Here is a 24,228-nt window from a genome sequence, read left to right on the forward strand (position 1 = left end):
CAGGTGATCCTTCCTTGAACAATTCTCAGAGTCTTGTAATACCACCCTCTGCACAGAAAGGAGTGGAGCCCTAGTGGAGCAGTGTTCAAAAGCTACAGCTGCTAACCAAAAGGTCCGTAGTTTGAATCCACCAGCTGCTCCTTGGAAACCCTATGAGGCAGTTCTATTCCATCCTATAGTGTCTCCATGAGTCAGAGCTGACTCAGAGGCAATGGGTAACGGGCACAGAAAGGTAGACTATCGTTTCTCCCCTGCTCCAACATGTTGACGTGTACACTCTCACAAAGTAGGATGAGACCTCCCCCAAGTGAAGGAGCAGTAAACTTCAATTCCAGAAGCCCAAGACTGAGTCTTTCTTTTGATGTTTCTCAGCTCTACAAACTTGGGCAAATCACTTCTCTTCTCATACATCTGTAAATGGACCAATAGACCCTGCATCACTTCCTCACGGCCTGAGATGAAGCTTCAATGAGCCAGCAGAGGTGGGAAGACTCTGAAAACTGTGAAGTCATGTACAAGTTCCAGAAAATGACTGGTGCCCTAACTTTATTAAGCAGGTTTTTCTTCATCTCTAATAAGAAGGCCTGTACATGGACCAAGAGGCAGTCATTCCAATAGAATAAGGGGATACTGAGTGGTTTTAAATCAGGAAAGGTGTGTGTCATGGTTCTATCCTTTCACCATACTTATTCAATCTGTGTACTAAGCAAATAATCTGAGAAGCTGGACTATATGGAGAAGAATTCGACATCAGGATTGGAGGAAGACTTATTAACAACCTGTGATACGCAGATAACGCAAACTTGCTTACTGAAAGTGAAAAGGACTTGAAACACTGATGAAGAGCAAAGACCACAGCCTTCAGTATGGATTATACCTCAACAAAAAGCAAACAAAAAAACCTCACAACTGGACCAATAAGTAACATCATGACAAATGGAGAAAATATTGAAGTTGTCAAGGATTTCATTTTACTTGCATTCACAGTCAACGCCCATGGAAGTAGCAGTAAAAAAATCAAAAGACACATCGCATTGGGCAAATCTGCAGCAAAAGATCTCTTTCAAGTGTTAAAAAGCAAAGATTCCACTTTGAGGACTAAAGTGTGCCTGACCCAAGCCATAGTATTTTCAATCTCATATGCATGTGAAAGCTGGACACTCCACCACCATGAATAAGGAAGACTGAAGGGGGTTGGCGGAGGGAACAGAACTGATGCCTTTGAATTATGGTGTTGGTGAAGAATATTGAATATAACATGGACTGCCAGAAGAACCAACAAGTCTATCTTGGAAGACTACAGCCAGAACGCTCCTTAGAAGCAGGGATGGCGAGACTACATCTCACATACTTTGCACATGTTATCTGTGAGGGACCAGTCCCTGGAGAAGGACATCATGCTTGGTAAGGTAGAGGGTCAGCAAAAAAGAGAAAGATGCTTAGCGAGATGAATTGACACAGTGGCTGCAACAGTGACTTCAAACATAAAAGACTGTGAGGATGGCACAGGACTGGGCAGTATTTCATTCTGTTGTACAAAGGGTTGCTGTGAATCTGAATCCACTCCAGGGCACCTAACAACAACTAGAGGGCAATAGTATCCACTTGGAAACCCTGGTGGCGTGGTGGTTAAGTGCTAGGGCTGCTAACCAAGAGGTCAGCAGTTCAAATCCGCCAGGCGCTCCTTGGAAACTCTATGGAGCAATTCTACTCTGTGCTGTAGGATGGCTATGAGTCGGAATCCACTAGGCAGCAGTGGGTTTGGAGTATCCACTTCCGCAGCCTGGTAGTTTAGAACTCCACTGCTAACCAAAAGGTTGGCAGTTCGAATCCACCAGCTACTCTTTGAAAACTCTATGGGACAGTTCTACTCTGGCCTATAGGGTCGCTCAGAGTTGGAATCGGCTGCACCGCAAGGGGTTTGTGTTGTTTTTGGCTCTGCAACCTAGAAGGGACCCCACGTGGAAAGCTCCTCCACTGGCCTCACGCGGCGGCGCTCGCTTTCTCTCTGGCGCTTTGGTCTGCCGCCCCTGGCAGCTCCGGAGCCTGCAGGGCGCGCGCTGAGTGCCGGCTCGCGGCTCGCGGAGGCTCGGGCAGCAGGAGGAGCGTGTGAGCAGTGGGCGTCCCTTTAAGAGCGGTCGTTCGGGCAGGGCCTCCGCCACACTGTCCGCCGAGCGCCAGCGGTCACCGGGGGCTCGCAGGGCAGGCAGATCGCGGCGGGGCCGGCGTAATCGCCCGCGGAGGTGGGAGAAGGGGGCCCGAACCTGAGGCTCCCCAGGGCCGTCTCGGAGCGTGGCCGTTCCGCGCTTCTCCGCGGCGGAGGATGCGGGAGCGCATCTGGGCGCCGCTGCTGCTGCCGCTGCTGCTGCCCCCGCCGCTGTGGGGCGGCCCCCCGGACAGCCCGCGCCTGGAGCTGGAGCCCGAGCCCGGGCCTTTGCAGCCCTTCGACCTGCTCTACGCCAGCGGCGTGGCCGCCTACTACAGCGGGGACTACGAGAGCGCCGTCCGCGACTTGGAAGCGGCGCTGCGCAGCCACCGGCGCCTGCGGCAGATCCGCGCGCGCTGCGCCCGCCACTGCGCCGCGCGCCGCCCGCTCGCGCCCCCCGGCGCCGGCCCCGGGGCCGAGCTGCCCTTCTTCCGCGCCTTGCTGGAGCGGGCGCGTTGCTACCGCAGCTGCGAGACCCAGCGCCTCGGGGGACCCGAGTCCCGCCACCGCGTGAGCGAGGATGTGCGCAGCGACTTCCAGCGCAGGGTGCCCTACAACTACCTTCAACGGGCCTACATCAAGGTACCCAGAAGGGAGCGCTTTTCCACACCTAGCGCTCCCTGAGGCTCCGGAATGCTCTCTGGAGCCCTCCCCACTTGCTTCTGTCTTTTTGCTTTCAGCCTCCACTGTTCTTCAGTCTTTCCGATTTGATCTCCTTAAACGTTTCTGTCGTGTGCTTGCGGGTGTAGGCATCTGGTGAACTAAACCCGCAGCCAACACTAGATGAATTTGGGCAAGTCATTTTCCGTGTGTCGGCATCAATTTCTCTCAGAGGAGCGTACTGATAAGCTGATGCTTAAGTTCATTCGGCACCAAATTCTGAAGACTTTGGCAGAACTGGGTCTCAACTGTCTGAACTCTCTCATCCCGCTCTACACTCGAACCAAACCCAAACCTGTTGCCATCGAGTCGATTCCGACTCATAGCGACCTTGTAGAACAGAGTAGAACTGCCCCATTGCGTTTCCAAGGAACGCCTGGTGGATTCGAACTGCAGACCGTTTGGTCAGCAGCCGTAGCACTTAACCACTACGCCACCAGGTTTCCATTCTAGTCTACTCCTTTTCTCTGAAGTTTAAAAGAAAGTACCCTCAAAACAGCAGAGTTAAGAGTAAATAAAGGATCAGAGGTGAAAGAGAAGGTACACTTGAAGGAGGGGAATCTTGTGAGACAATCTCACCAAAAATATTCACCAAAGTACTGCCTTTTTCTCCTTCAGTAGGCTTCCAATTTCAGGAGGTAAGCATTGGCCTGGGTGATTCCGTGTCAGATAGCCAGTACACTCTCAGTGTGTACTGGCTTATTTCCCCACATCTATGTTTTTGAAGACCTATCTAGATGCTTCTAAAAAGAGATTTTAGCCTTAGTTCCTGGAACTACCCCTCCGTCTTGTTGCTCAAAATAGAAATTATAGGCTTTGCATTTATACTTGTTTCCCGCCCCCCTTCTGATTTTCTGTGTCAGCATGTCAGCATTTCCTCTGCAGCTGCTGAAGAAGTGGCAGCTCCAAGGGCTGGTTGGTCAGTCATGTTTGCAACGGACCAGGCTGTGTTTTTGAAGCGGTGCAAATACATACCACGTGCAGACACCCAAATGCCTTTTGCTGCTCATTCCACGAAGTCTTTGCCCTCACACCTGACAGGGCTCTCTTGAAATTTGCAGCTGTCTGTGGAGGTCACAAAGTCACAACTGAGGCTAACTTTTAACTCCCAGGGCTGTGGTTAAGGTGCTGGAGTTTTCTAGACTGGCATCTTGGACAGGGAATACGGGGAAAACCCCAGTCCTTTCCAGAACTTGTCTTACACTGTCTTATGCCACCTCATGGATTTGCTCAGGCATATGTTAAGTATAAATCTGGTATTGTTTACATGATTGACACAGTTTTTACTTGTGTTACAGAAATCAGTCAATACCAAGCAGAGAGGAGACCTTGAGTACCTGACCGTAGGAGATACCACAAGTCAGAGCAGTTCGTAGGTGGTAGAGTTTGGTCCCTGTAATGTGGCCTCCCAACAGTCTCAAATGTGAGGTTTGCAGTCCTACTGATTGTTCTGTCACACACCTTGGACAGATTTAGCTTTCTCAGGTCTGGAGATAGAACATGTGTTCATTTTAAGTTCTATGAAAAGAAATAACCATGAGGTAACTCTCAAAACGTGGGTTCCTTTGATTTTGTAACTAAGCTTGCCTCACGGTGAATGTCAGCACCTGTCAGTCATTCCCCAGCTTGTGTCCTCTGGTTGGAAGTCAAAGAAGGTAAAGCCATGCAAGCATAGGTTTGCCATGCCGTCCATTCCTGCAGTGAATTGATAACAGCAGCGAGTCACACACGGGCACCTCTCTTGTACCTTGTTGTGGTCTGATGAGCCAGTGTCGTTTAGGAAGTTCTTTCAGAAATATGCAACTGCGTGTGCTGATTTCTGTCCTCACGCTAAGGTGTCTAAAGGCAGAACAAAAGTCTTGTATCTTCTCCTGACTTCACCTCCGCCCCCCCACAGGCAAAGTTTCTTGGATCTCTGGACTTGATAATCTCTTAGGAGGAAAGATTTTTACCCTTTTAGGAATTCGTTTTTGATGATTGGAGTTTGCAGTAGTGTCTTCGTGAGCATCTTACAAGATGCATCATGTCCCCCGTGCCACACCTGACCTGGCCAAGAAGAACTCCACAGTTGTAGCCTTGGCTTAGCTTCCTGGGAATTTCACACCCACACCCACATACCCACACACCCCCACACACCATTCTTTGAGACCAAAACAAAACTCTCGAATAATAAAAGAGCAGCCTGAGGGTCTGACAGGTCTGGATCCTGGGGCGGCCATTCCTAATGATAGAACGCGTGAGTTCTCTTGCACATGCCTGGATATGATCATGGAGTTCTGTATTGTTGAACTGCTTTTGACATCAGTGCCCAATTTGTACCTGAAAAGGATAACGTTGTGTCAGATTGAATTCAGTGAGGACTTTGTGGCCAGGTTTTGAGACTTGTGAAACAGAAATGCTGGTCAGATGGGAAGACTTCATAGAGAATGAAACACAGTAACTCTCAGCTATGGGGTTTGCAAACTGCAGAAGCCCTCAGAGGTGTTGCCACTCCCCCAAATCCCAGTGTTTCCACGGATGGAAGTGGATGTTCTCTGTTGCTGGTGCGTAGGGGAAGAAGGGAGAATTGTGAGCTATGAGATCTATCAAGTTCAATTTCTCACTTCAAAGATGAGGAAAGGGAGGCTCAGTGAGGAAAATGGGCTGAGCCAGTGCCATGTACTTGGCAGCAGAGCTAAGATGATATTATGGAATGGGTACAGGACGGGCTGGCAGTTAGGAATCTGAGCTCTGCTATAACTAATACCCAGGCATATGCTGTGCCCACTGCCCCAGGGGGTGGATTCAGGTCCCAAGGAAGGCTGTAGTGCCTAGGGCTATCCTTGTGGCCAGATTTGGACAGCTCCAGAGATGAATGGGTCCTTGTTCTATGGGATAAGAGACACTTGCTGCATTTATCCTAAGGCCTGCTCAGTAGAATTCTCCTCAAGACCTGACATGTTGGAAATTTGTCTGGACAGCTGTGAGGCGGTATTTCCATCTGGCTCCTGTCCACACTTATTGTTTAAAGTCAGGGCAAGACTCTTCAAACTTTTGATTTTTATCATTTAAATTGGAAGGTATGACTCCTGATTCATAGCCTGAAACCTAAATTGTAGTTTTGATCATATCATTCTCTGCTCAGGAATCTTCATTGGTGTCTGTCTCCCTGCTACTCAGTAAAGCCCAAATAGTTTAATCCAGCCTTCAGAGACTGCCTCTACCCTCACATCTCCAGCCCCTCTCCTCTCACCCTGCCACCTTCCAGCCAAAGGGAACGGTCAGCTCTTACTCCTATGTGGCTGACGCTTTCTACTTCGCGGCCTCATTTCTTCTTTTTGAAGAGACGTGGCCTCTGGAACGGAAAAGATGTGGGATTCAATTTTAGCTTCCTTCAATCTCCAGCAGTGTTCCTGCGGGCAAATTCCATAACCTTTCTGAGTCTTGATTTCTCCACCTGAAAAATAGGATAATAATAGGACCTACCCAATTGGGCTAGGTTAAGTTTAAGAGAAGGAGCCTTGGTGGCACAGTGGTTCAGTGCTCCATGGCTAACTGAAAGGTCAGCGGTTGGAACCCATCAGCTGCTCCACGAGAGAAAGCTGTGACAGTCTGCTTCCATAAAGATTAAAACAGCCTTGGAAATCCTATGAGGCAGTTCTACTCTGTCGTATAGGATTGCTATGAGGGAAAATCTATGATGGTAACAGATTTGTTTGTTTGTTCATTTTAAGTTTAAGAGCTGATTTATGTAAAGTGCCAGGACAGGGCCTGTACTCAAGACATGCTTCTTGTTGTTGTGTGCCGTCAAGTTGATTCCGACTCATTATTAGTTTTTTTTTCTTCCTCCTTTCCTACATGTATAAATCATAACTATCCTAACACAAAATACAAGTATTCCCGTGAGACCTGCCTTCATTCCTGGCACTTCTCTCAGAGGCCATCCTTTCTCCCTTGTACTGCTTTTCATTTTTAGCCTTGTTTTGGGTTAACTATTACGTTTGCCTATACCCTATGTGGGAAACCCTGGTGGCGTAGTGGTTAAGAGCTATGGCCGCTAACCAAAAGATTGGTAGTTAAAATCTACCAGGTGTTCCTTGGAAACCCTATGGGGCAGTTCTACCCGGTCCTGTAGGGTCACTGTGAGTCACAATCGACTTGACGGCAATGGCTTTGGTTTTTACGAGTTTTATCCCCTATGTGAGCTCCTGGAAATCAAGAGCTGTCTTAGTCATTTATGTATCTCCTGAAGTAGGGGGGAAACCCTGGCGGTGTAGTGCTTAAGTGCTATGGCTGCTAACCAAGAGGTTGGCGGTTTGAATCCACCAGGCGCTCCTTGGAAAGTCTATGGGGCAGTTCTACTCTGTCCTAAAGGGTCACTATGAGTCGGAATCGACTCGACGGCAGCAGGTTTTTTTTTTTTTTTAAAAGTAGATGTTTCTAGATCTGGGTGATTTTTAGAATCACCTGGGGTGAATTTAAAATGTATTACTTAACACGGCACATCAGAAAATCCTTGACACATTTCGCCTGCTTTATGTACGTTTGTTGACTTCAAACAAATGTGAGAGAGACTTTCTTGTGTGTGTCCTTTACAATAAGGAAAGCTTTGACGATATCTGGTTTTTGGTTTCTCTTCTCTCACGGTTTCTGGCTATTTAAAGAAAAAAAGTGTTTTTTTTTTTTTTTTTTACTTATAACGAACTTTGTCCCTGCATGTTTTGTTTCTGAGTTTTCTGAGTTGGTGTGTCGCGCTGGTTGACCTTTGTTTTTCTTCTCAGGCTTAAGGAAAATAAAATGCCATTAAGTTAGGCAATTCCATCTCCCTGTCAGAATCATCTCCCTGAGCCCCCCTTATTTTGTCCGTGATCCATCTTACTAGTGGTTTCTGGGGATTCGTTTAATTTGTATTTCCAGAAAATAAATAAATAAGGTCAAGGAATTTCCTCATTCTTCTCCTGGTTTATTGCCTACTTTCCGTTTCTACAATGAATGTCTTAGAGGAGAAATTTAAAACCGAGGCCCAAACTGCAGCATATAGATCTTGTTAGCGCAGAATAAAAACCTCTTCCTAGGTCTTGTATTTAAATCTCTTTTTTGTCGATATGTAGAACATACACTCTTTGTCCACAGATGGTTTTGAAAAGGAGGTTGATTTTATGCCTTCTTGAAATAGCCGTTCTGAAATTGTCTGAAGGGGTATGTTTTTCAGAGTATAAGGCTTTTTTTTTTCTCCTCACAATGGAGACTTTTATTTTTTTGCTGGCATCATCAAAATCCATTAGTCACCACATTTCTGTCCCACTCCTTAGGAAGGAAACCTGGGAAATTGCTTGCCTCGTCAGCTCTTAGGCCCTGTGTGCTAAGGAGTTAGAATCTCAATTGTTTCCTTGTAAGGGGTTGCCCATTTGAAGGCCCAGCCAGCTATTTATAAGTCATTCCCTATCCTTATAAGTAGTGAGTGCCATAGAGGCTTAAAACTCAGTTACGGAGAGTAGCAAGTGCTTACAGGTTTTCTCTCATCTTCGTCAGGTGAATCAGGGATTCTTTTACAGGTTTTAATAAAGCTTATCTGTCTTTACAGATCCCATCTCTGAGAGTCCAATGTATTCTGTCACTAATATCATTTGCTCACTGATAAACCCCAAAGAGATATCTGATCTGTGTGGAATGCTTTTGGAAATGTCAGTTTGCCTCTTGGGCGGAACGTGATGAATTCTGAAAGCTTGATGGATCACCTAAAATGAAAACTCATCACCTTTGGTATAATAACGGTTCTTTTGTATTGTTGAGGAACTGAGTAAACGGTGGATTTCTTAAAACCACAGATCTTAGAGCTGGGAGGAACACCAAGAGAGTGTCTTGGTCAACTCTCTACCTTTAAGGAAAATAACTGCTTTTGGTGCTGAAGTCGAGATGAGAGGATAAGTATTTTTCTCAAGATCATAGAAATGTGGTCAAGCCAGAGAGGGGAGTGATAATCACTGGCCCCTCAGAGATCACGAAGACATCTCTATCGCTGTCATTTAACTGATTGATGACACTGGCCTCAGAGGTTCTGTGATTTTCCCAAGGGTCAGCCAGTGGTGCTGGGTCCAGAATGAAGGTATTCTAATGTATAGTCCAGTGCTCGTTCTAGACTCTCTGTCATGGGCAGGAGTCCCTGAGTGGTGCAAAAAAAAGGTTATATGCTAACCAATAGGTTTACAGTTCAAATCCATCCAGAGGCACCTTGGAGGAAAGACCTGATGATCTACTTCCCAAAGGTCACAGCCATTGAAAGCCTTATGGAGTACAGTTCTACTCTGAAACATATGGAGTCACCATGAGCTGAAATCAACTTGATGCCAAGTTTTTTTTTTTTGCTTTTTTTTAATGCATTTGGCACAGCCAGCTCCTGAGGAGCATTCTGGTGAATCACGAATCGTTGGTGCAGTTGAGACCTGTGGAGGACCTACTGTTCACAGAGACAGAGCAGACACAAGGCAGAGCTTCCTGGACTGCCTCACCCAGACTGTATTTTCATTTACAGGATACATAAGGCTATTCAGCCAAGTGTCACGCTTGTCTGGTGGAAAATTTTGCATTTCTCATTAAGGGAAAGTAATTTCTCCTGTCCTTTTTTCCATTCAGCTTTTCTTTTATAATTGTTTTTCTGTTTTTTTATTCATCCCTCCTTTCTTGCTGTCTGACCTTCTAGCTATGTAATTCCACCGGACTTGGCCCTAATTTCCCAAGTGGCCCAAACACAGCTTTGAAAAGAAATGATTTGTAGTCAGACTACTGAGTGGTGTCCCTAATGTTGTGTGTATGATCATCTGTTTTCAGTACTGAAGAGAACTGCAGATTATTGTTGGAAAAAAGCTGATTTGACCTGACCACATTCCTTTCTCCTCTATTTTATTTTCTAAATTTATTTCCCGCCTTCTTCCTTTCCATCCCTGTCCTATTAATGATTCTGTTGTTGTTGTGTGTCATTGAATGGATTCGGACTAATAGCGACCATAGATGACAGAGTAGAACTGCCCCACAGGGTTTCCTTTATGCGAGGAAGCCCTGGTGGTGCAATAGTTAAGTGCTTAGCTGCTAAGTGAAAAGTTGGTGGTTCGAACCCACCAGCAGCTCTTTGGGGAAAAAAAAAATGTGGCAATCTGCTTCCATAAAGATTACAGCATTGGAAACACTATGGAGCAGTTTTGCTCTGTCATCTAGGATCTCTGTGAGTTGGAATCAACTCAACAACAATGGGTTTAACGGGTAATCTTTATAGGAGCAGATTGCCGGATGTTTTCTTCCATGAACTGCTAATCTTTGGTTAGTAACTGCTGAGCACTAAACCATTGTGCCACCAGGGCTCCTTATTAATGATCTAGATGGTAGAATTACATCAGAAAAGAAGACGTTGAGGTGATTGATGGGGGAAGAGAAAAATAGGCCACTGTAGAGGCAATATGAGGTCTCTGGCTCTGATAGAATGAAGACCACAGAGCCTCTTATTTAATTTGATTAACAGTCATAAGCACCTGCTCCTTTGAAAACTTTTTATGACTCTGTCCACCACGTGCCTAGTGTAAGACTTGGGCGTGGGTTTGGGGAAGATGCTGAAAACCAAAATAGAGTTCCTACCCTCAAAGAGCTCATATATAATTGTTGTTAGGTGCCTTAGAGTCTATTCGGACTCATAGCAACCTTATGATTAACAGAATGAAACACTGCCTGGTCTTGCACCATCCTCATGATCACTGTTATGCTTGAGCCCATTGTTGTAGCCACTATGTCAATCCATCGCCTTGAGGGTCTTCCTCTTCTTTGCTGACTCTCTGCATTACCAAGCATGATGTGCTTCTTCAGGGACTGATTCCTCCTGATAGCATTCAAAGTACATGAGGTGAAATCTCACCATCCTCATTTCTAAGGAATGTTCTGGCTGTACTTCTTCCAAGAAAGGTTTGTTGGTTCTTTTAACAGTCCATAGTATATTCGGTATTCTTCAACACCATAATTCAAAGGTGTCAGTTCTTTTTTGGTCTTCTTTATTCGTTGTCTAGCTTTCACACGCATATGAGGCAATTGAAAAAACCAAGGCTAGGGTTAGGCTCACCTTAGTCCTTAAAGTGACATCTTTGCTTTTGAATGCTTTAAAGAGGTCTTTTGCAGCAGATTTGCTCAATGCAACGTGTTACTTAATTTCTTAACTGCTGCTTCCATGGGTGTTGATTATGGATCCCTGTGAAATGAAATCTTTGATGTGGTGAAAACAGGTGAAATTGTGCACTACAGATTAGCAAGTAAACACAAAGAAAGCCCATACATATGTTGTTTATTGGGTAATTCTTCCTTGGACAGACTCTATTAGTGAGACGGAGAGAGTTAGGGAATGGAATTAAGACTCTGGAAAGAGTTGAGGTAAAAAGATATATTCATAATTCTAATTGGTTCCATTTGTTTTCCATGTGAGAGAGCTGAGGTCTGGAAAAGAGTCCCCTTGAGTTCTAGATCTTGGTCCCTTCTACCTGCTGAAGGGTCACCTCCCCTCTCACCTGTATAATCATCCTCTTTCTCCTTCCTCATGGATAACCATTACATGTGCAAGTCCGCCATCTTTACTGAAAGAACAAAAAGACTTCCTTCAATCTTATATCCTCCTCTTGCTTTTTCCCTCCATCATTTTTCTTTACAGGCAAAGTTCAAGCAAAGCTGTGTCTACTGGCTGTTTCTGTGAACCTGCTCGCTGTCCATAGACATGATACCTCTCCCTTCTTGAACTTTCCCCAGCAAACAGCTAGGTAGCTGAATTTGTTTCTCTTCTAGGTATATATGAATTAAAAAAAAAAAAAAGCTTTCTTAAAAATATAATTATTGAATTTCAAATAATGCAATTTTATCTGATATTTTATGGACCACAGAACCTTGTCTGAATTCTATTATATTCCTTCATAGATTGAGAATAAAGGTCTGGAGTGATTCTTAAAAGGAATCCAATTAAAACAAATTAAAAATCACTTAAGCCTCTCCTCTTGTTTTCAAGCAAAACCTTACTTGAAACCTCTCTATAACATATATTAGAGTTCTTCTGGCTGACTCTAGCTCCTCAACTTCTTGAATCTGCGCCCTCCCACATTCATGGTTAGTGTTCCAATGATTCCATTTTACAGATGGGAAAATAAAGCCCCAAAGAGATCTGAGTTGCCCAAATTTACCCAGTAATTTATTTAATGGCTGAGCAAGGATTAGAATTTAAGAATCCTGACTCCCACCTCCATGACATTGCGTTTGACCACTATGTGAAACCCATGCTGAAAACGCAGACTCAACAGAATTTAAACTCGTAGCACGGTGCCTGCACAATTTGTGAAATGTTCTTACGCAATGTTATTCCTTGCCCTACTGCTAGTATTATGCCCACTTGTGGGAAAATTCAGGAAAGGGGACCTAGGTCAATGCTGTTCCCCAATAAGCCTAAGATGAATGAGGCAAAGAATCTTCTTTGAAGGAAAATGAAGCAATAAGAGCCAAAAAGAGGGATATCCAAGATGTCAGAGTTTCCACAAGTTCAGGGCTATAAGGATGATTTTGCTGGAATTCATTATCTGTAAATAATGGTTTCAGCTTTTGTGCAAGTAACGGAACGCTGCAGAAGGTTGCGGTGAATTTGGACTGGAACTGTGGAAAGGAATGAAGAAAAGTGACAGATATAATAAAATAAATAAATTCCAGACAAAGAAACTGTTAACAGACCCTGAATGAGAGAAAAGTTAATATAGCCAAATTTGATTTATTCTTCTTGCTTGAATGCTCAATTTATTAGCTTTAGCTCTGCCAAGATCAATATGCTTGCCTAGAAAAATCAACACACAAAACTCCAGACAGTGAATTACCTTAAGACCAGATTTGGTCGTTTTTAAAAATGATCTCAAATTAAAGTATGAAAAACTAAGCCAGTAAAAAAAGCCAGTAGGCCGTACTAATTATTTCCTCACTGAAACAAGAGCCATTTCTTGGTCATATTTTTCAGACTGAATCCAGGATTACCAATCAGCATTTGATTCTAGCCCAAAGTATTTATAAATTCCACCAGGGAGAGAGTTTCTCAGTTAATCATTTTTTTCTGTGAGATTACCAAGGGCTCAATTAAACAAACAGTGGAGTCTCCAGGTTTTCAGGTCAGTGAGCATTTAAGCCAGAGTTTCTCAGCTTTGACCTATTGACTGACACCTTAGGCTGAATAATTCTTTGTTGTGGGGGGCTGTCCTGTGCATTTCAGGATGATTAGCAGAGCAGCATCCCTGGCCTGTCCCCACTAGATGCCACTAGCCCCCCTCTTGTCCCCAGGTTGTGACAACAAAAATGTTTCCATACATTGTGAAATGTCTCTTGAGGGGGGGCAAAATTGCATCTGACTCAGAACCACTGACTTAAACATTTAGCCATATTTTAGATGACTGGGCATCGAGGTTAGATAAGTACAATTCAAGTTTTTGACAATATACAGGTGATAAAATATACCCATTGATGAACGATGCTATTTGTGAAAAAGCTTGGCTACAGCTTGACAGCTTTCATGAGGAAAAATGAATTGGAAATAGAGCCTCTCTGCCAGCACTCAAAGCTCTGGGCTCATATGATACGGGAGTTATCCCATAGTTTGTCCTCTCTTGTGGGTGTAACGGTTTGTAGAAAAGACCAGAGGATTTGGTTTCCTTTTAGGTATTGTCCTAACATGACAGGGCAGCTTGCTTCTTATGATACCAACTGATACCTCTGAACCATGAACTGCAGACTCCTGGATCAATATGTTTTCTCATTCAACTTGAAAAGTACCCCAACCCAATCATGTAAAAGTAATCTGCTATAACCCTTAACTTTCTCGGGATTAGCTCTTTATCACAGCTCTTCTCAGAAAGCAGCTTGACTCAAACAAAAATGGCAACTTAGAGAAGGCTGGAAAGTGAAAAGATAAGAAGTCGTGAGAGGAAGGAACGAATGCCTTGGAGACAGATTGATAGAGTCAGAGGGAGAGACGGAAATAGACAACGAAGGATGGAGAGATGGCAGACAAAGCAGGAAGTCAAATCAAAGTAAAAACAGTACCAGGCATGGAAGGAAGCGACTGCACCAAACAAAACCTGGACGCTACACACACTGATATCCATGTCTCTTTCAGAACCAATAATTCAGAAGCAGATGGTGATCTTTCTCTAGTTCTGTAATGCCATAGACCCCTAGTCTGTTGAGATGTGCTTACCTTGATAAAGCCCAGGGTGGAAAGAATCCCTTTTCGGATGAGAATTTACGTGACCAGCACTGAACTTAGTATTTAGCAAATGATCTGAACCCTCTCCAATCGGGGGAGAAAACAAAACAAAACAAAAAATAAATAAACCTGTTGTCATCGAGTCGATTCCTATTCATAGTGACTCTATAGGACAGAATACAACTGCTCCATAGGGTTTCCAGGGAGCTGCTGGTGGATTTGAACTGCTGACTTTTTGGTTAGCAGCCGAGTTCTTAACCACTGTGCCACCAGGGCTCCAAAAGAGGGGAGAGGGCACACAAAACCAAGCAAAGCAGAAGACAACAAAGTAAAACAAAAACAAAACCCCAAAGCCAACAAATAATAGCTATAATGAGAGAGGGATTCCTAATAAAAATAAATGTTCACTCTTCATTTGATTATACTTCTTTGTGAATAATTAAATGATTTATTGAGCCTTTTTAGGTGTGACATCCTCTATTAGGCCCTGGGGATGTGAATAAACACTTGGTCTGCATTCAAGCAAGTCACAGTCCATTGAGAGAAACAAATGTGGGCATCGCTGTAATATTTACTCTGTAGATGAGCAGCAGAGATACCTCGATGTGCTTATGAAGTGGCTGTTCTGGAATGTTTTGTATAAAAGCAGTATAATTCTACATGGAAAGGACTAGAATGAAAGATTTGTGGTCTCTGAAAAAATACCATTTAAAAAATACTAGTAATTTTTACCTTTTAGATAGGAAAAAGGTATATAAAAGTAAAAGCTGTTAAAAGCAGAGATAACGGGAAAATTCGTTTAATCAAGATCTCAGGGTGTTTTGGAAACCGTGATGATGTGGTAGTTAAGAGCTACGGCTGCTAACCAAAAGGTCGGCAGTTCATAGCCACCGGGCACTCCTTGGAAACCCTATAGGGCAGTTCTACTCTGTCTTATAGGGTCGCCCTGAGTCAGAATTGACTCTACTGCGATGGTTTTTTTTTTTTTTCCAGGGTGTTCTAAGAATAATCTGATGGATGATATTTTATTGGAGAATGTACTGTTCTGAGGCTTGGAAAAATCTACTGTGGTAATAGATGAAGCAATACCTTTTAGGAAATTTTACTAATAATTATAATGTTAAAATGTGTTGCTTCGAAGCTAAGTCCAAGTGAATTGTGGTTTCCGTGACTTATTAAGTGAAACGCAATTTTCCCATTTCAGGTTTCTTTAAAATTCTAGGTATAGCTCAACCTTCTCTCTTACAGTTCAACCAGTTATTATTCACCCTTTTTATGTCTCAATTTCTGTATCTGTGAAAAGATAATAATAAAATTACCTAACTCGCAGGGCTGATGTAAGGATAAAATGAGAGCATGTCTCTGAAAGTCAATTATGAGGGATACCGACTCATAGAGACCTTATAGGACAGAATATAACTGATCCATAGGGTTTCCAAGGAGCAGTTGGTGGATTCGAACTGCTGACCTTTTGGTTAGCAGCCTTTTATATGGGATAAGCATACACAAAAGACGAGGAGTCAGAAAGGGGTCAAATTAAAATCCCTAGTAGAAGACTGCTGTACAAAACAATGCTCAGAAGAGGACAAAGAGCAAAAGCTTCCATCACTTCACACGGCTGAAACATGTCAAAGAATTTTCCTGTTATTTCACAATAGCTTGTAGAATTATTTTTAACCAAAAAAAAGGTAAAATTGTCAAGAAAGTCATTGGTCCAGTGGTAGAATTCTTGCCTTCCTTCCAGCCAGTGTGCTTCGTGAGCAGCCATCACCTGTCTTTCAATGGAGGCGTGCGTGTTGATACGATGCTGAACAGTTTTAGCAGAGCCTCTAGACCAAGATGGGCATGGAAGAAAGGCCGGCTATCTACTTCCGAAAATTAGTCAACGAAAACCTTATTAATTACAACGGTCCAATCCGCTACCAATCGTGGGGATGGCGCTGAACCAGACATGTTTCATTCCATTTCCATGGGGTCACTATGAGTCCGGCTGACTCAGGGCAGATATTAGTTAAACTGTGAAAGTCTACATCACATCTCCTTGGTACATTGTGTTTGTAAAACAGATTACAAAGATACCTGAAATGGGAAAATGACATTGCCTTTAATAAACAAGTCACTGGAACCAAAATTTACTTGGACCTGGCTTTGAGGCAGTATATTTTATACCAATACTTAGAAGTAATAATAACCAAACAGTTGCCATCGAGTCAGTTCCGACTCCTGGCGAATCCCTGTGTATTGGGGTAGAACTGCGCCCCATGGGGTTTTCATTGGCTGAATTTTCAGAAGTAAATCGCCAGGCCTCTCTTCTGATGCACCACTGAGGGAGTGGACTTGAACCTCCAACCTTTCAGTGACTAGCCAACATGCTACGTGTTATTGACAGTTACTGTGTTTCAGGTAGTGTGCCAAAAGCTTTGTGAAAATTTTCCCATTGAATTCTCACAACAACCCTAAGATGCAGATCCTAGTATAATCTTCATTTTTCAGTAGGAACGCAGATGAAGGTTAAATATGTCTGAAATCACACGGCTAGTAAGCAACAGAGCCAGAATGTGACTGGAGGTCTCTCTAATGACAAACCCTGAGTTCTTCTCCATTCCCACAGTTTGGACTTTCACATCAAATAGACCTCAATTCAAAAAAGACTTGCCTTTCACAAGTTGTTTGACTCTGAGAAAGCTCACCTATATGTTATTTTTTCTTTTTTAGTCTGGATACTGGAGATAATTATACCTACTTTTTAGAGTTCTTGTGAGAAGGTAATTTAAAAAAAGAAGTCTCTGGGTACCATACATGGTTAAGCACTGGACTAGTAGCCTCAAGGTTGGTGGTTCAAGCCCACCCAAAGGCACCTTGGAAAATAGGCCTGGTGATCTGCTTCTAAAAGGTCACGACCTTGAAAACCCTACGTAGCAGTCCTGTTCCACATATATAGGTCGCCATATGTTGAAATCAACACGATAGCAATTAATAACAACAATTAAAAAAAAAAATTGTGAGTAGTTACCAGGGAGGGGTGGTAGGAAGGAGTAAGTTGTTACTGAGGAGACTCTGAGTTTCTGATAAGGGTGATGGAAAAACCTGGAAAAGGATGATGGTGATGGTTGAACAACATGTTTCGTTACATATATATTCACCACATTTAAAAATAAAAAATATATATCCTGGACTTACTTAGGTCCACATTTACACAGAATTAATTGTTCCTTATTTCACAGCTTCTAGGCTGAGTGAAAACTTGTTAGGGAAGATGAAAGGCAAATAATACTTAGACAAATATATATCATTGTAAACTGAGAAGACAGCTACATGTAAAGTAGGTACATAGAAAACTTGAGGACAAACCAAAGAACTTGACTTAGTTTGAGGCACTGGCTTCCAGCTCTTCATTGTGCACGTGGGAGCAGGTATTTAACAGCTTCCTTGTACCAACACTCTAAAACAAAAATTACCCTCTTCATGGAAGCTTGGGACTGTTTGTTTACTATGGTGAGAAAAGCCTTTTTTCTCCCTTCCCCCTTACGTTCTCCCACCCTGATTTTACAATCTCCTTGAGATTGTGGCCTCTTCTTTACCTTTTTCAAAAAATGGACTCTGTTCAAACACGTTTCAGCATTGGACTAGACAGTTTAAAAGGGCTCTTCTACCTCTGCCAAGTTGGGATCCTGAAACATTTAATGAAGTCCTGCAGCAAGCCAACAATCCACCTATGGAAGGAGAAAAGTGACGAGATAATATAATAGAATGTAAGATACGATGGAGATAAAAGAAGTTTAAAAATGACAGAAAAGGAAGTACTTCCAGCATGGTTGATGCTTGTCCTCATCTTTGAACGATTAATCACTTTAAAGAAAACTTGAAAGGAGGTTACATTAATATTTAATTTGGTGCTACCTTAAGAAGAATTGATGCATTTGAATTATGATGTTGATAAAGAATATTGAATATACCATGGACTTCCAGATGAATGAACAAATCTGTCTTGAAGAAAGTACAGCCAGAGTGTGCCTTAGAAGTGAGGATAGCTAGACTTCATCTTGCTTACTTTGGGTGTGTTATCAGGAGGGACCAATCCCTGGAAAAGGACGTCATGCTTGGTAAAGTTAATGACAAAGAAGAAGACCCTCAATAAGATGGACTGACACAGTGGCTACAACAATGGGCTCAAACATACTTACTCTTGTGAGGATCAAGCAACATTTTACTCCGTTATATGTAAAGTCACTATGAGTTGGAACCAACTTAATGGCACCTAACGACAGCTTTAAGAGGGTCACGGGTAAGCTAGGGCATTTTGCACAAGGGTAAGGAAAACTCAGAACCATGTTACATGAGGAAGAGTGGCAATGGAATTGAGAAGACTAAAGAAGAAAAGACTAGAGACAAAAAGACATCTCTAAGGTTTTATAAAGGCCACCATCTGGGACAATTGTTTTTCGTCTTAGGGAATGTAGAAAGTGAAGCACTAGGTCTAAGTAATAGAAGTTACCAGGAGTAAGACCCTGGCTCAAATAAGAGAGGGTTTTCTCACAGAAACGGCTGTTCTAAGATATAATAGCCTCAGAAGGCATTGAGTGCCCTGTTGTCTGGAGGTGTTCAAACATGAATTAGACAGACTCTTGACATGCAGGTTGTCTTTAAGGTTCAAGGATCAAATTAATGTTGAAATAGATGAGGTTTAATATACTGTCCAGTCCAGAGACGCTAAGACTCCATGATTTTATGAAATGAAAAATTGTCTTGTACCCACAGTTGGGATCATTAGACTTCTCCACTGGAAAAGCCCTCCGGGTCTCTGTCTACCCTGCTTCGTAGCTCTGGTTAATGTGATCTTAGACCAGGGGCGCCAGCAGACTCCCTGTAAATAACTTACATGATGCAAAGAAGAAAAGAGGAAAAACAATACAGAGACCTGAAAATACATGCGCAGGAGCACACACTCCCGGAATATTGAGCAGTAACAATGTCCACATGTGTGAGCGGCATAGCCCTCCGATTTCTGGCTCAGACCTCTCTGAGATAACATCTGAAATGGATTTAGTTGTGGTTACGTAGTACCATTGGCAGTTTTAAGTTAAATTTATTACAATGGATCAAAACATCTATGCTTAGGAGTTGAATGTGGTACACCTCCCCTAGCAAGTAAATCGCGATATACTGAAAAAGACCAATTTAGTTTATAGAGCCCTTGCAGTGATGTTCTGATCGGCCTCATTTGTGTGTTACTCAGAGGCCAATCGGATGCCTGAGCAGTGTTCCACGCTGTAGTTCAATTCTCATGCCTTTTCATGGTGTTAATTCTGGTCAGTTTTAAATGTGGGTTGCTAGGGGGTCTGCCCAGTACTTCATATGCAGGTTTATGACTCTTTATCCAGATCCCTCCTCTCTGAAATCCTCCCCTCACTCTCTCCTTGGGAGGAAGAGAAGTTCCACCTTCCACCACTGGGCAGGGGGCAGGGGGCGGGGGCGGAGGAGAAGGACAGTGGAAGTCCAGGCTGTCTGCTTGCCCTGTGATACCGGGGGAGGGACATGCTCTCCCCCACCCATGTTTCTGTTCTGCTACGCCTAACTTTTCCCAATCTTTTGAATAGAAAGAGCAGGCTTTTTTTTTTTTTTTTGCCTGCTCCCATTGATATTTTTGGGTTGTTTGCATCTCCAGAGGTCAGTCTTCAATATATAGCCCCAAAACCCAAACCTTTGCCGTCAAATCAATTCCAACTCATAAGAACCCTATAGGACAGAGTAGAACTGCCCCATAGGGTTTCCAAGGTTGTAATCTTCACAGAAGCAGACTGCCACATTTCTTCCATGGAATGGCTGGTGTGGATTAGAACCACCGACCTCTCGGTTAGTAGCCCAGTGCTTTAACCACTGTGCCACCAGGGCTCCTCCTTGAATATATGGGAGAGGCAAAAACAGAACCCAGGGAACTCACCAACATGTGGTTCTTCCAAGTGCTAAGATTCCCAGCCAGTCTACCTCTTCTTTCCACCATTTAGAGTCTTCCTGTGGTGCCTGTTGTATTACGTCCAGGGTTTTTAGTCGTATTTAAGGGGAACTCTAGGGAGAAAAAAGTTTAGTCCATCTTGTCCAGAATCAGAAGTCTTCATGCATACTCTTTAAATGATGATGATGATGAAGAAAGGGAATACAATTGGGAATGGACTTGATTTCAAAACTCCAGCAGAGCTTTGTTACCAATGCCTTACACCAAAAAGCTACGGAAAAGCCTTTCAGATCCCTAACAAAAATCTTTAGTCAACTTTCTGTCACCACTACTGAATCAAATTGCTAAAAGTGTTCTTTCCTGTTCCTGCTTTAGAGGTGTGGAAAAGTCAGAGCACTTTGCTGAGTTGCCATTAGTTTGCCCTTTTACTTATAGGTCCATAGAGGGGGCTCCTCTGGAATACTATGATTTAACTCTTTATAAATAAATATTTGATCACCTCGGTCCATTTTCACAACAGGGTAGCTTGGAAAGGTCTGTCTACTATGTAATATATGGAAAACGAATTTGCTTAGGATTTAGAGTAAGGGAAACATCGCTCGTAAGTAATGATACTTTTTTCCTTTCTCATTGTTCCAGCATAAATATGGCATTCCCATAATCCATACCTACTGAGCTCCACAGTTCTTCGCAGATAATTATGCATGAGTGAATACCCTAAACATTCACACATGGCCGACATTACTGTTTGACTCTTTGCACTTGGTAGGAATTCCACGCAAGCTTGTTGAATTTGAATTGTCCATTCTCCTCAGGCAGGAACTTGTCCTTGTAATTCTCTGTAGAGTTAGGTATTTAAAAATGTATTCCCCTGCACTTGATCATAATTTTTTACGACAGCTCTTTCATTAGGTTGAATTCTTAGGTCAATTTAAAATTATTAACATAAAGTTGGGAGTGTTACATTGAAAACACTATTAGGATAAGGAGTTAAGAAACTTTGGCTCTGATAATTCTGCCACTAACTCTCTCTATGGCTTTATGACAATTAACTCCCCCATTGCTTGGCTATAGTGTTATTCATTTATGCCATGAGGTGGTTGGAATATGTAGTCTTGAAAGCCTCTACCAGCCTTAATATGTTTTAATATTTGGCAGCATATTTCCTCTGATGAACAAAGTCATTAAGTGTTACTAAAGTGGGAGACCTCAGCAGCTGAGTGTTTTTGCTCCTCAGTTTGGCCTTAATAAAGGCCAAATTAAAGAAAAAATATTTTCATATCCTGAAACATTAAAAAAGATGATATTTAAACACTAAAATGATAGGCTTAAAAAAAACCCCAAAACCAAACCCTTTGCTTTGCTGTCAAGTCAATTCCGACTCATAGTGGCCCTATAGGACAAAGTAGAACTGCCCCATAGGGTTTCCAAGGAGTGCTGGTGGATTAGAACTGCCAACCTTTTGGTGAGCAGCCAAACACTTAACCACTGCACCACCAGAGCTTCAAAATGATAGCCTAAGGCAATACAAAATACTGAATGCATTAGAGAGGCAAGCCACTTGGTCAAGCCCGTCGCAATCATGGAACTGGTCCTTTGTGGCGTGGTAGTGCCTGAAGGAATGTTTTATTCTCATCACTCGATTCAGAAACTAGTGTCTGCCTCTGTTCTGTCTAACCTCAGTGTTAGAAAAAGTGTTGTACTTGCTGCACAATTATGCATAGTCCTCTCTGAAATGATGTAAGCCAGTGGTTAATATTCAATTTTATTCAAAATTTTCAGTATTTCCTGCAGTGCTCGTTCAAGAACAGTTTGCAAATTATTAACACCAATGAATAAAGCAGTGTATGGATTGGCATTCAGGTGAGACCTCTTGAAACACCCTTTTTTTTTACTACAAAGAAGAATTGGTGCTTTGTCATCCATTTTCATTCCAACGCATTTTGTTCCCACAGATAAGTTCTGATACACACAATATCACTAATTAAAAAAGAGCAGTAAAATTCTTTGCTGTGATGCATGGGTGTTCAGTGATAAATTAACATGAACTCATCCAGCACTTCTCCCTGGTGTCTGTGCCAGTTGTCCAGATGGGATTCTCCTCTGGTGGTTTGTCCATCCAGAAAACCATCTGTTCTGTCTGAACGTGTGATAGTAATTGACTTTCCTCCTCGTATGCATTTCTGTTATGTGATCTCTTGAAGAGTCATTTGAAAATGGAATTTTACCAGAAGCTTATTCTTCATTTCCAATCATAATGCCTGTTATTAATGTGGAGGCTCTTTGTATAAGCGTAGAAGCAATAGTATTTCGTGGAGTTAATGTAACTATTTCTTGCTGCAGAGAACATAACTTTGTGAAAAATGCTTTTGTAGTTTTGGTCTTTTCCCTCAGTTTTATGACTAGAAAGTGTTACGTTAAGTTTCTTAGAGAGGGGGATACATGATTGGTTTGCCAGAGAGACCACTGAGCATCATTTCAATATATCTTCATGGGCACCAGGGGTGAATAAGTACATGGCTCACTGAAATCCACAGTTCAGCTGTCTTTTGTCAGACTTCATACTTTTGAGTTACACCATTCTTTTTTTATTTTTATTGTTGTTTATGGTACAAAATCATCATACTTTCAGTTTCACTTTTTCCAGCACAAGGAGATTGAGCTTTACATGTCTGCTGTGTACTATATACTACATACATTATCTTTAGTTCTAGTATTTGTTACTATTTTTATCTCCAGTCTTGGGCTTCGTTGAATCACTAAGGAACCATCTTTGTAAAATGGAGCTATATTGAAACAAACAAACAAAAAACCAAAACCCACTGCTGTCAAGTCAATTCTGACTCATAGCGACCCTATAGAACAGAGTAAAACTGCCCCATGGAGTTTCCAAGGAGCATCTGGTGGATTCGAACTGCCAACCTTTTGATTAGCAGCCATAGCAATTAACCACTACGCCACCAGGGTTTCAATATGGAAATAGTAATAATAATAAAGTGACAGATTGAACAAGGGCAGACAACATTGTGTAAATGATATACAGAGTGAGCAAGACTGAGTACTTCTTGACAACTGGATGGTAGCTGAAAGGAACCACACAGTGCAGACTGGTGAAGAACTTGTGTGACCAATGACTAGCATGATTATTAATGGGATTCATGAAAATTGCAATTCATCTTGCACTTCAAATTCGTGAAATACACCTGAACAAAATCGTTTTTACATTGGAACCTATTGAAGGCTCACGTAATCAGCCATGGATGATCGATGTATTTTGAGAAACAGTGATCTAGAGAAAAAAATGAGTTGGTGTTATGTGATCTTTGGTAATTTACTTAAAATCTCTGTTCCTCTTATTTCCTTATCTGTGAAGCCGGTTAAGCCAGCTTAAGCCATAGGGATGTTGTAAGAATTTCATGAGTGAATACATGAGAGGTACTTAGAACAGGACTGGGTTCATAGTAAGAACTCACTAAATGCCATGGTGACTGATGTTATAATTTTTCGGTTGGGCTATCTATTATCAATTATCTCATGTCACTTACATAAATTAAGGAGAATTGTGACAGTTTTCATTTTTAAACCTCATCTCTTAATTTTTCATTTTGTGGCATGAGTCTAACACCACCGTGTTGTCACTTAGAACCTAAATTGTACACAGTGTGATTGTGAAACCGTGAGACTGATTCTACAGGTCCCTGAAAAAGCATTTAACTTCTTCGAAACTCAGCTTGTCTTTCTGTCAAATGGGTATACTACTGATCTTTATTTTATCTATGAAACAAGCTTACTATAAGGATTGAAGAATGTATTTTGAAAAATTTTAAGTAGTATACAAATGTAACGTAAGTGTGAGGTGGTTTCTTATTTATATAAAAATGTATAGTTTATAAAATTGTTTTCTTTATAGAGTTACTTTTACTATATTCATAAAACCCACTCCCATAGATTTTTTTTATTTTTCACCACATTGAATTGCTTATTTTTACTTTAACAATAACAAGACCTGTACTGACCATAAAGCTCAATAATATGACCTAAGAGTATTTTTTCAAATGCTTTTAAGCTACATAAATCAAATATGGGTAGTTTAGACATAAGAGAGTGTATGTAGAGGTTTCTTTTTGTCCTTGAAATTTTTAAGGGCTCTGACTTCCTTAATACATTCCAGACCCA

General features: G+C 42.3%; 1 protein-coding gene across 1 annotated transcript in view; it reads left to right on the top strand.

Moving 5' to 3' along the window:
- The first annotated feature begins 2,033 nt into the window (after positions 1-2,033).
- Positions 2,034-24,228, top strand: part of P3H2 (prolyl 3-hydroxylase 2) — a 182,124-nt gene continuing 159,929 nt past the window's right edge. Inside the window, exon 1 of the mRNA XM_049880393.1 lies at positions 2,034-2,788. Within this exon, the coding sequence (XP_049736350.1) occupies positions 2,324-2,788 (465 nt within the window). The 5' untranslated portion in view covers positions 2,034-2,323. The remainder of the gene's footprint in view (positions 2,789-24,228) is intronic.

Source organism: Elephas maximus, chromosome 1, assembly GCF_024166365.1.
Source record: "Elephas maximus indicus isolate mEleMax1 chromosome 1, mEleMax1 primary haplotype, whole genome shotgun sequence".
Lineage (NCBI taxonomy): Eukaryota > Metazoa > Chordata > Mammalia > Proboscidea > Elephantidae > Elephas > Elephas maximus.